This window comes from Schistocerca cancellata, chromosome 1 (genome assembly GCF_023864275.1).
Source record: "Schistocerca cancellata isolate TAMUIC-IGC-003103 chromosome 1, iqSchCanc2.1, whole genome shotgun sequence".
NCBI lineage: Eukaryota > Metazoa > Arthropoda > Insecta > Orthoptera > Acrididae > Schistocerca > Schistocerca cancellata.
Window position 1 is genome coordinate 348,575,331 of NC_064626.1, and position 13,465 is coordinate 348,588,795.

General features: G+C 41.0%; 1 protein-coding gene across 3 annotated transcripts in view; it reads right to left on the bottom strand.

Moving 5' to 3' along the window:
* The window catches only part of LOC126173722 (cilia- and flagella-associated protein 20), a 73,015-nt gene extending 62,425 nt beyond the window's left edge, over positions 1-10,590 (bottom strand). Inside the window, exon 1 of one of the 3 annotated variants that reach the window (XR_007535479.1) lies at positions 10,191-10,325. Coding sequence is in view for 2 of the 3 variants with exons in the window: in XM_049920979.1 (XP_049776936.1) it covers positions 10,191-10,466 (276 nt within the window). In the remaining variant the exon portion in view is untranslated. Of the gene's footprint in view, positions 1-10,190 lie in introns of all 3 variants that reach the window. The other 2 variants (XM_049920979.1, XM_049920980.1) reach the window with 2 other exon arrangements.
* Positions 10,591-13,465: the final 2,875 nt, after the last annotated feature.

The window sequence follows — 13,465 nt, forward strand, 5'->3', positions numbered from 1 at the left end:
TTGGAACAGCAAGTTCCCTTGCCGGTCTAGGAATGGTAGAACGATGGGTTCGATGACGGTTTGGATGTACCGTGCACTATTCAGTGTCCCCTCGACGATCACCAGTGGTGTACGGCCAGTGTAGGAGATCGCTCCCCACACCATGATGCCGGGTGTTGGCCCTGTGTGCCTCGGTTGTATGCAGTCCTGATTGTGGCGCTCACCTGCACGGCGCCAAACACGCATACGACCATCATTGGCACCAAGGCAGAAGCGACTCTCATCGCTGAAGACGACACGTCTCCATTCGTCCCTCCATTCACGCCTGTCGCGACACCACTGGAGGCGGGCTGCACGATGTTGGGGCGTGAGCGGAAGACGGCCTAACGGTGTGCGGGACCGTAGCCCAGCTTCATGGAGACAGTTCGAATGGTCCTCGCCGATACCCCAGGAGCAACAGTGTCCCTAATTTGCTGGGAAGTGGCGGTGCGGTCCCCTACGGCACTGCGTAGGATCCTACGGTCTTGGCGTGCATCCGTGCGTCGCTGCGGTCCGGTCCCAGGTCGATGGGCACGTGCACCTTCCGCCGACCACTGGCGACAACATCGATGTACTGTGGAGACCTCACGCCCCACGTGCTGAGCAATTCGGCGGTACGTCCACCCGGCCTCCCGCATGCCCACTATACGCCCACGCTCAAAGTCCGTCAACTGCACATACGGTTCACGTCCACGCTGTCGCGGCATGCTACCAGTGTTAAAGACTGCGATGGAGCTCCGTATGCCACGGCAAACTGGCTGACACTGACGGTGGCGGTGCACAAATGCTGCGCAGCTAGCGCCATTCGACGGCCAACACCGCGGTTCCTGGTGTGTCCGCTGTGCCGTGCGTGTGATCATTGCTTGTACAGCCCTCTCGCAGTGTCCGGAGCAAGTATGGTGGGTCTGACACACCGGAGTCAATGTGTTCTTTTTTCCATTTCCAGGAGTGTAGTTCATCTTGTGTAAAAGGAAATTTACTTCGAAAGTAACGCTTTTCAAACCACCATTCACAATGTTTTCCCGTGACCTGTTAGAAACTTATTCATTTCAGCAGTTGCCAGAGAGTGCCAGATAACAGGCACCTTTGCTCTTGCGCAGCTATGATGACACAGGAAGCCCGTATGTTCGTATGTATAAAACATTAAAAGATCTTGCATTATGTCACAAAAGAAACAAGACATCAGAGGACACTTCAAGTTCACTGGAATTTCCTAAAATGCATAATTGGGCTTAAAGTGCACATTCGTATGTCCAGATTTGGATGTAAATTTTCTCGTGTACCAGTACAGTATTATCTCATGTTTGGTTCTTTATTATGGCATAATGCCATTCGAGCTACAAGACGGAAAACGTGCACATGAAATGCAGTGAACAAATGAAACTAGCCAACAGTGTGAAATTAAACACTTCATTTCAAATAAATTGACTGTCTCAGCACAAAAGATTAATAAAAGCCAAATCTCTTTAGCAAGGCGACAAAAATAACTTCATCGTTCTGCAAGGTGATTAATGCTTGACTGTCAGAAAGGTGGAAATAAAACCTGAAAATAATAACATATTGTAGCCTTCCATAATTATGCGAAAGTATTTTAATTCATTTGATAGCTCCCGGCCACAGAGTCCGTTTTGTTTTCATTTGATGTGAGAGTAATAAATGACGAGGAAACAGCAAAATCACTATACGTAAACACAGGTCATGTGGAGACTACCCACCTCCCCACCACAACTCAGACTGCTCTGTGCATCAGCCCTGGTGCTACGATATTTCCGAACCGGGGCAATACTAGATAGTGGCGCCCAGCCACACATCCGTAGCCAGAAGCAGGAGAAGGTACTACCCATATGCGACTCAACTGCTCAAACGAATCTAATGTCAACAGCTGTTATGTCACGTTCATCGGAGGCAATTTGTCGTAATGAATCATTGCATAGTCTTTCTAAAGCCTTTGACACACTTTACTGTTGGCAGACGCTTGTATGAGCACTATGTTTTGTTGTTGTATATGACGGATTTCCTTTGCGACTTAAGTTTTATTTTCGTTTTTTCTTCCTCTTGTTAATGTTTTGTTCCTGCAGTATTATCCTGCAGAAGCGGGATACAGTAATATTCTGTGTTGAAGAATTGGTTCTTACCAGTCACAAAAATTTAACTGAAAACTAAAACAATGAAACATTCCCGGAATTCTAAAAAATTCCCAGGTTTTTCCCGGTTTTCTCCCGGATGACAAAATTCCTAGGTTTTTCCGAAATCTCCCAGTTGTCCCGGGTCGTACACACCCTGAGAGAGCTGTACCAAAGCAGTCTTCGGACTGAAGATCATGATTACAGCAGTAGCTGGAATAGTTTTGTTATAGTATGTTCTCCCAAGGAGCTCAATAATTCTGTGGAACTGTCATCTACTTACATCTCACCCACTTTCTCTTCACCCTCTGTAACAATGACTTCAAGTTTGTTTTCCTTGAAGTTCTGCAATGTACTCGTTTCAGCTTTCAACTTTCCCCTATTTGCTAATAACCATCTTGCCATCTGAGTTTTATTATTCAGACAGAGGTTTCTCTTTTCTCCAATGCTCTGTTTAATTTTTTTTCTGTCAATCTCATTATTAGACTGTATTCCCTACTATCTGCTTCACTCAAAGCATTTTTATATTTCCTCTTTTTATCGGTTGTATTCAACATGTTGTGTGTGATTTAAGGATTTGTACTTGGTCTTTGTCTTTTTACTTATATTAGCACAATCCATATCACTTCAGGCAGGGGAGTTACCTCCATAGTCTCGGATGTTATTGAATTTAGCGTATGTTAAAATTCAGGAGTAAGCAGGAAACACATATTTTTTTGTTTTCTCCAAAAAAATTCCTGCCCCGAGATAGAGGCCTCCAAAGATGGCACTGCAAACACCATTTTGAAGATGCAAATTTTGGAAAACTTTTTTAAATGCTGTATCTCTGTAACAGTTATAGATATTTTGTTAGAGTTTTTTTTATTTGAAAGATAATTGCTTTATTATTACAATGGTACCCTCCATTTGGACATATCTGTCAAAGTTCTTTTACTGTCGCCTTTTGAATTTTTTTATAATTTATAGAAAAAATTTTTTTTCAAATATGCCAATCCAGAAAAGTTAGACTTTTTTCTGTTGATTAATACCATGTAGTAGTATATTATCTATAAATGAGAGCTTCCACTTTTAAGTTGGACAGGTTTTATTTTAAAAAATCGTTTTTTTTTCACTGAAGTTGTTTCTTACTAGTTTCTTTGTTCAATGTTTATTTCTATTGCCTTTGTTGCAGTTACTTCTTATCATTTTCTTTGTTCCAGTTATTTCTTTTCACTTTCACTGTTGCAGATATTTATTACACTTCTTGTCAGTTTCTTTTTAGTGGTTAGTCATTGCAGGTTTCTGTATTGTAGTTGTTCAGTGCTAATTTGTTTACTGAGGAGGCCTCTAAGAAATCTGAGACCATCCAGTGAGTTCTGTGTTTTCATGAGGAATTTGCCAGTTGACACAGTTGCAGTGTGTTTTGTGAAAAGGAATGTTTGAAATGTCTTCTGACTGGGACCACAGGAGAGTGAAGTGTGCTGACTGTTTGCATATCCAGAAAAAGAGTGATATATAAGACAAACAAAAAAAAAAAAAAAAAAAACAGACTTTGTTCAGGTTGGGAATAAGTGTTATCATTTGAAGACTCTGTTTTCTAAGTAAAGATGTTTCCAGTGATGACTTTTTATGTTCTAAATGTTTTGACAGCACAACAATCATAGTATCTGAACAAGGTGAAGCCTTCCATGGTGCAGATGACGCAGATTTTGTATCAATAGAGAAAGAATTAAATACCTTGAATCAGTCAACTACAGAGGTAGGCGTTAGTCCTGTTAAGAAACCGTGGTCTGTGAAGCTGAGTCATAAGCTCTATGCATCATGAAAACACAGAGAAATTACTAAAGCTATGGATGAATACATTACAGCAAAACTGGCCAGACTCTTCAAAGTAGAAATTCCATCTTTAGAAGAAAATGAACCAAAGCACTCCTGCACCTCTTGCCAGGAATTTTTCACAAATATCCATTCAGCTGTTGTGCATCCTACAGTGAAAAGGTGCAAGTTTTAACTGTTATTCCAGAGACATTTTCAAAGAAAACAATTTTGAACCACATTCCATCAGTATCAAAGTACATGGTCGAGAAATCAAGAAATGTGAGGTCTGTAAATGGAGTCTTTGGAAGACCAGATCCCTATTACGGTCACCCTGTAGACATAGCTCAAGTTCAAATAGTGCACTCATTGTATCTGGAAGGTAAATCGCACTGTTCTCACCAGAGTGCCAACAAAAAAAAGACACTTTAACAGTGGAAGGTCAAAAAGTTTTGAAAGTGAAGAGGTACATGACTGGCAGTATTAAAGAAACTTTTGCAATTTATAAGAGCAACTATACAACCTCACATAGTGGAAGATCAAAATTTTATGCACTATGACCTAAGTGGGTAGTTCCACACCCACCAAGAGGTGTTTCTGTATGTGTGTACTGCACAAATTTTGAACTTTGTGTGGTAACTTTGAATTACTTACTGGAGCACATGACATATGACACCTTGGTTGGGAATGTTAAGTCATTATTAGTCTGTGACGTAAAGTGAGATACTTGTTTGTTTCAAGAATGTGGTGACTGCCCTGGGAAAGGAGGATTGTCTTTACAGTGAATTATTATGGGTGGAGGTTACACTCAACAACCGAGCTAGGTTAATAATTGGCTCCTTTTACCGACCCCCCCGACTCAGCAGCATTAGTGGCAGAACAGCTGAGAGAAAATTCGGAATACATTTCACATAAATTTTCTCAGCATGTTATAGTCTTAGGTGGTGATTTCAATTTACCAGATATAGACTGGGACACTCAGATGTTTAGGACGGGTGGTAGGGACAGAGCATCGAGTGACATTATACTGAGTGCACTATCCGAAAATTACCTCGAGCAATTAAACAGAGAACCGACTCGTGGAGATAACATCTTGGACCTACTGATAACAAACAGACCCGAACTTTTCGACTCTGTAAGCGCAGAACAGGGAATCAGTGATCATAAGGCCGTTGCAGCATCCTGAATATGGAAGTTAATAGGAATATAAAAAAAGGGAGGAAGGTTTATCTGTTTAGCAAGAGTAATAGAAGGCAGATTTCAGGCTACCTAACAGATCAAAACGAAAATTTCTGTTCCGACACTGACAATGTTGAGTGTTTATGGAAAAAGTTCAAGGCAATCGTAAAATGCGTTTTAGACAGGTACGTGCCGAGTAAAACTGTGAGGGACGGGAAAAACCCACCGTGGTACAACAACAAAGTTAGGAAATTACTGCGAAAGCAAAGAGGGCTTCACTCCAAATTTAAACGCAGCCAAAACCTCTCAGACAAACAGAAGCTAAACGATGTCAAAGTTAGCGTAAGGAGGGCTATGCGTGAAGCATTTAGTGAATTCGAAAGTAAAATACTAGGTACCGACTTGACAGAAAATCCTAGGAAGTTCTGGTCTTACGTTAAATCAGTAAGTGGCTCGAAACAGCATGTCCAGACACTCCGGGATGATGATGGCATTGAAACAGAGGATGACAAGCGTAAAGCTGAAATACTAAACACCTTTTTCCAAAGCTGTTTCACAGAGGAAGACCGCACTGCAGTTCCTTCTCTAAATCCTCGCACAAACGAAAAAATGGCTGACATCGAAATAAGTGTCCAAGGAATAGAAAAGCAACTGGAATCACTCAACAGAGGAAAGTCCACTGGACCTGACGGGATACCAATTCGATTCTACACAGAGTACGCGAAAGAACTTGCCCCCCTTCTAACAGCCGTGTACCGCAAGTCTCTAGAGGAACGGAAGGTTCCAAATGATTGGAAAAGAGCACAGGTAGTCCCAGTCTTCAAGAAGGGTCGTCGAGCAGATGGGCAAAACTATAGACCTATATCTCTCACGTCGATCTGTTGTAGAATTTTAGAACATGTTTTTTGCTCGAGTATCATGTCGTTTTTGGAAACCCAGAATCTACTATGTAGGAATCAACATGTATTCCGGAAACAGCGATCGTGTGAGACCCAACTCGCTCTATTTGTTCATGAGACCCAGAAAATATTAGATACAGGCTCCCAGGTAGATGCTATTTTTCTTGACTTCCGGAAGGCGTTCGATACAGTTCCGCACTATCGCCTGATAAACAAAGTAAGAGCCTATGGAATATCAGACCAGCTGTGTGGCTGGATTGAAGAGTTTTTAGCAAACAGAACACGGCATGTTGTTATCAACGGAGAGACGTCTACAGACGTTAAAGTAACCTCTGGCGTGCCACAGGGGAGTGTTATGGGACCATTGCTTTTCACAATATATATAAATGACCTAGTAGATAGTGTTGGAAGTTCCATGCGGCTTTTCGCAGATGATGCTGTAGTATACAGAGAAGTTGCAGCATTAGAAAATTGTAGCGAAATGCAGGAAGATCTGCAGCGGATAGGCACTTGGTGCAGGGAGTGGCAACTGACCCTTAACATAGACAAATGTAATGTATTGAGAATACATAGAAAGAAGGATCCTTTATTGTATGACTATATGATAGCGGAACAAACACTGGTAGCAGTTACTTCTGTAAAATATCTGGGAGTATGCGTGCGGAACGATTTGAAGTGGAATGATCATATAAAATTAATTGTTGGTAAGGCGGGTACCAGGTTGAGATTCATTGGGAGAGTCCTTAGAAAATGTAGTCCATCAACAAAGGAGGTGGCTTACAAAACACTCGTTCGACCTATACTTGAGTATTGCTCATCAGTGTGGGATCCGCACCAGATCGGGTTGACGGAGGAGATAGAGAAGATCCAAAGAAGAGCGGCGCGTTTCGTCACTGGGTTATTTGGTAACCGTGATAGTGTTACGGAGATGTTTAACAAACTTAAGTGGCAGACTCTGCAAGAGAGGCGCTCTGCATCGCGGTGTAGCTTGCTCGCCAGGTTTCGAGAGGGTGCGTTTCTGGATGAGGTATTGAATATATTGCTTCCCCCTACTTATACCTCCCGAGGAGATCACGAATGTAAAATTAGAGAGATTAGAGCGCGCACAGAGGCTTTCAGACAGTCGTTCTTCCCGCGAACCATACGCGACTGGAACAGGAAAGGGAGGTTAATGACAGTGGCACGTAATGTGCCCTCTGCCACACACCGTTGGGTGGCTTGCGGAGTATAAATGTAGATGTAGATGTACAGACACTTGGCCTGGAAGACGTAGCAGGTAACTCTGCAGAAATTACATATGCAACATGGGAGGAAAATAAACTAATTAAGAAAACTGTTTCCTTTGATACTTTCACTGATGAACTTGGTAAATGGTCAGCGAAAGCAGTAACACACCAGCACCTGAAGAAATTGTAACAACAACACATTGCAGAGGTGGAAGGGTGTGTACAGACTAAAGAACTATGTTTGGTGTTTCACTGTGATTTTGCTGAGAACTGGTCTGTAACTCTCCCACAAGAAGTACAAGGGTATTATTGGAGTAACGACCAGGTTTCAATTTTTACAGGAGTGACATATTTTCAAAAGAAGACCACAAGTGTTGAAGTTATAAGTTATGACAGAGGACATGATTCAGCATATGCTTTGCTAGCAATGCACAAAATTCTTCAACTGCAAACGGGCAGAGAAGATCATCATTATTTCTGATGGTGCTCCCAGTCATTCTAAAAATCATTACCAGCTGTTTGAATTGAGTAAGTCATTTGTACCAACTGACTGGGTATACAGTGCGACTGGACACAGAAAGGGGCCTTGTGATGGTGTAAGAGGACTGCTGAAGCACCATGCTACAAAACATAATCTTTCCAGACCCAATACAGCTGTGATTCAGAATGCTGAGGATTTTACGAGAGTTGTGAAATCTTACACATCCACAGCCCTTATTCTTTTGTCCAAAGAGGAAATCAAAGAATTCCTTGAACAGAAAAAAGAAGAATGGTCCAAACAAACTACTCCTGTGGAAGGAATTCAGAAGACACATTTTTGGACTTATAAAGTGATGGACGAACTCATATTGCATGCACTTTAAAGAGCAACAAAGAAGAAATTTTGTTTGTTCGGCCAACAACTCAGAAACAGCAGAATAATATTCAGATTCACAATCTGAGAAGGGGGATGGTTGTGGCGTGTGTGTATGACTGTGAGATTATAGACACCAATTATGAGTTAAATGAATTGTAGTGACCTTCATGCTACCACATGGACCAGTGGTCAGATATATGTTTCCAGCTGAAGAACAGCAACAACGCCATCAGTGCTCACTTCCTGTCCACAATGTTTTGAAGATTGCTCCAGAGTGCTGAAGAAGAGTGCTCCAGTTCCTACTGGTTCAACAGGAAGGCATCACTCTATATCAAAGCAAGATACTGAAACAGCAAAACACATTTTTTGTTTAATGACTGGCTACTTTCAGTACAAAACAGAATGCACAAAATTTGTATAAATTGAAACCTTTAAGTCTTTGGACCTTTCACATACATTTTGGAACCATTTAAAATGCTTGAAAAATGAGTATCTTACTAATACTTCAAAACTAAAATTTTGTTTTGATTTTTATGGGCCTGTTATGTGATAATGTGGTAGTATAACAAGTTTTATGTATGGCAAAAATTTCAATTGTTTGTAAAACACGTTCAGCCAAAAAGTGGAAGCTCTCCTTTTCAGGGAATGAAGAACAATATGGTACTAATCAACAGAAAAAAATCAAAATTTTATCGATTGACGTATCTGAAATAAAATCCATATATTATTTTTAAAAAGTTCAGAATAATATAGTAAAAGAACTTTGACAGGTAAGTCCAAATTGAGGATTTCTTTGTAATCATAATGTAATTATCTTTCACAAAAAAAAACAAGACCATATCTAGAACTGTTCCAGAGATAGGTACAACATTTTAAAAGTTTTTCCACAATTCACATCTTCAAAATGGTATGCGCAGTGTCATCTTTGGCGGGATGTATAACGGAGCAGAAATGTTTTTGGAGAAAGCAAAGAAATATTTCTTCCTTACTTGGTCCTTCATTTTAACATTCAATAACATCCAAGACTATAAAGGCAAGATTTTTTCCTAGCCTGCCTGACTTGATATGGACTATGCCTATTATGGCCCATTGTCGTCACTAGTTCATCTCTCACAGCTACTCATCCCTCTTCTGCTGCATTCCTTACCCATTTCAGTCTGATGCTCCCTATGAAACTTTCAACAACCTCTGGTTCTTTTAATTTATCAAAGCCTCATCTTCTTAATTGTTTTGAATCATAAAATTATCCAACCTCTGACTGCTCTGGCATGGCCCATGAAGAATTCCTCTCTTGCGACAGCCTCTTCATCCCAGAGTAACGCTCGCATCATAGATCCTCAATTATTTGTTGGATGTATTCCAAATTTTGTCTTCCATTGCAGTTTTTACTCTCTACAGCTTCCTCTAGTATCATAGAATTTATTGCCTTATTTCTTAAAGTGTCCCTTATTCTTCTTCTTCTTCTCATTGTGTTGCATATATTCCTTTCTTTGGCGATTTTGCACAGGACATTAAATATAGCACTAACACAGACATCAGGTTCCAGTATATATCAGAATTTTACCACAACATTTATTTTGTATTCACACTGTTGACTTCGCCAACTTCCAACCAAAGTAGTCGCCTTTCCACATAACCTTGACCATGGGCTAATCTACAAATCAGTCTGTCACTACAACCAAGATTTCATGTGTGGGACAGGCACTATCACATTATATACATAGTACACAATATTTAAATAAAGTCAGAAATTTTTGGACACACACTCCTACATGCGTAGCACACCAAAGATAATGTGTCACTGTTTTGACAAAACCTCCAGAAAGTAAAAGCATGGCATGTAACGGTAGGGGCAAGTATAATGTTTGTAAAAATCAAACAGCCTTCACACAGGGTAGCTGTCAAAAGAATCCCTTCTTAGTTCAAATGAAGATTAAACACTAGAACTCTTTCGCACAGTAAAAGTAGTTTGTTATCACACAGATCATTGCACAGTGATTAAATGATTATAGTTATCGTCTGGGTGGAATTGGTAACACACCTTTAAATCGGTTAAATTAATAAGATAAATAGAGACAGTAAGTACTTAACTCACCTGAACTTCAAATGTAAAATATTTTTTTAAATTCTTTATTATCATGACCAGGAACGGCAACTTAATACCCAGAGTTTTTTTCGGGTCTGCTGGGCACGTTATATACGTTGTGCTTACGTTAGAACCAACTATTTCCAAAACTAAAGATTGGATGTCATTATCTGTTATTCTCTTTATATGACCATTCCTGACTTTCTTGTCCCATATCTGTAGCGGTTTACTCCCGATACTATATAAAATTGACAAGAAGCCACTCTGGAATGTATTTTTAAACATAGTGTTTATCAAATACTGTACACAAATTTCATGTAAACAACAACAAATCTATCTCGCTCTGCCAAAAACAAACGCTAATCTTTACATAAGTACCAACACTGAAAACCGGAATGAGAACTAGCCAGAAGAGGTAAAAATCGTTGGTACATACCAAGGTGATTACAATCTATTGAGGTTAAGGCTACACACATGCTGTACAATGTTTGTGGGATGCGTCAAATGAGTTGCACGCAGATGATTTCGTATACGACTGTAGACAAGGAAGCACTAGTATACACTTTAATTTTGTTTAAATTAGATTAGATTCACTTTTCGTTCCATAGACCCAAAAACTAGATGATTCAAGAGGGCGTGTTGTATTGTCATTGCCATAGTAGTGTCTAAAATAAAATTTTTAGCAGCTGCAGGAGTTGTGGTGGAGTTAATGCTTGTTTACGTAAAATTTTTTACGTAAAATTGGGTACGTAAGTGGATAAATATTGTAATGAAACACCTGAGAAGTTATCTCAGGCATCTAAAAGCCCGTCCACAGGCAACGATGTGTTTGCCCAAATGTCTACGCACACCACATCCGCACAGACAGATGTTTGCGTGTGAACAAGAGATTTACGGAAATATGAGATGTGCGCAAAACTGGAAGTTGAAGTTTTGAGAGAACTTGCTCAAATCTGCGGGTTCAAATAACATCTATGCAGACAAACTGGAGTATGTGGACAGGAGACTGCCGCAGCTCTGGTGCGCGAAACACGTTTAGTCGGCTGTTTGTTTAGTCTAGTCTTTCTCTTCTGTGCGTACATAGTGAATTTAGAAATGGCAGATGTACGTCAGTGTTCTGAAAAGTCCGCTCCCGAATTTATCGAAATGTATAGTAGTCATTCATGTTGGCGTAAATTCAAGAACAGGGAATACACGAAGAGATAAGAAGGCAGCTGCTTATAATCCTGTAATAGAGAAATTACGGGCTGTTGACTCTACAGCAAATGGAAAGAGCAATTAAAAAAATCCTTTGGTATCGTTTACCGGAAAGAGCTGAGCAAATTAACGAAATCTGTTCGAACTGGTGCTACATCTACATCTACATTTATACTCCGCAAGCCACTCAACGGTTTGTGGCGGAGGGCACTTTACGTGCCACTGTCATTACCTCCCTTTCCTGTTCCAGTCGCGTATGGTTCGCGGGAAAAACGACTGTCTGAAAGCCTCCGTGCGCGCTCTAATCTCTCTAATTTTACATTCGTGATCTCCTCGGGAGGTATAAGTAGGGGGAAGCAATATATTCGATACCTCATCCAGAAACGCACCCTCTCGAAACCTGGCAAGCAAGCTACACCACAATGCAGAGCGCCTCTCTTGCAGAGTCTGCCACTTAAGTTTGTTAAACATCACCGTAACGCTATCACGGTTACCAAATAACCCTGTGACGAAACGCGCCGCTCTTCTTTGGATCTTCTCTATCTCCTCCGTCAACCCGATCTGGTACGGATCCCACACTGATGAGCAATACTCAAGTATAGGTCGAACGAGTGTTTTGTAAGCCACCTCCTTTGTTGATGGACTACATTTTCTAAGGACTCTCCCAATGAATCTCAACCTGGTACCTGCCTTACCAACAATTAATTTTATATGATCATTCCACTTCAAATCGTTCCGCACGCATACTCCCAGATATTTTACAGATGTAACTGCTACCAGTGTTTGTTCCACTATCATATAATCATACAATAAAGGATCCTTCTTTCTATGTATTCTCAATACATTACATTTGTCTATGTTAAGGGTCAGTTGCCATTCCCTGCACCAAGTGCCTATCCGCTGCAGATCTTCCTGCATTTCCATACAATTTTCTAATGCTGCAACTTCTCTGTATACTACAGCATCATCTGCGAAAAGCCGCATGGAACTTCCGACACTATCTACTAGGTCATTTATATATATTGTGAAAAGCAATGGTCCCATAACACTCCCCTGTGGCACGCTAGAGGTTACTTTAACATCTGTAGACATCTCCCCATTGATAACAACATGCTGTGTTCTGTTTGCTAAAAACTCTTCAATCCAGTCACACAGCTGGTCTGATATTCTGTAGGCTCTTACTTTGTTTATCAGGCGACAGTGCGGAACTGTATCGAACGCCTTCCGGAAGTCAAGAAAAATAGCATCTACCTGGGAGCCTGTATCTAATATTTTCTGGGTCTCATGAACAAATAGAGCGAGTTGGGTCTCACACGATCGCTGTTTCCGGAATACATGTTGATTCCTACATAGTAGATTCTGGGTTTCGAAAAACGACATGATACTCGAGCAAAAAACATGTTCTAAAATTCTACAACAGATCGACGTCAGAGATATAGGTCTATAGTTTTGCCCATCTGCTCGACGACCCTTCTTGAAGACTGGGACTACCTGTGCTCTTTTCCAATCATTTGGAACCTCCCGTTCCTCTAGAGACTTGCGGTAACGGCTGTTAGAAGGGGGGCAAGTTCATTCGCGTACTCTGTGTAGAATCGAATTGGTACCCCGTCAGGTCCAGTGGACTTTCCTCTGTTGAGTGATTCCAGTTGCTTTTCTATTCCTTGGGCACTTATTTCGATGTCAGCCATTTTTTCGTTTGTGCGAGGATTTAGAGAAGGAACTGCAGTGCGGTCCTCCTCTGTGAAACAGCTTTGGAAAAAGGTGTTTAGTATTTCACCTTTACGCGTGTCATCCTCTGTTTCAATGCCTTCATCATCCCGGAGTGTCTGGATATGCTGTTTCGAGCCACTTACTGATTTAACGTAAGACCAGAACTTCCTAGGATTTTCTGTCAAGTCGGTACATAGAATTTTACTTTCGAATTCACTGAACGCTTCACGCATAGCCCTCCTTACGCTAACTTTGACATCGTTTAGCTTCTGTTTGTCTGAGAGGTTTTGGCTGCGTTTAAACTTGCAGTGAAGCTCTCTTTGCTTTCGCAGTAGTTTCCTAACTTTGTTGTTGTACCACGGTGGGTTTTTCCCGCC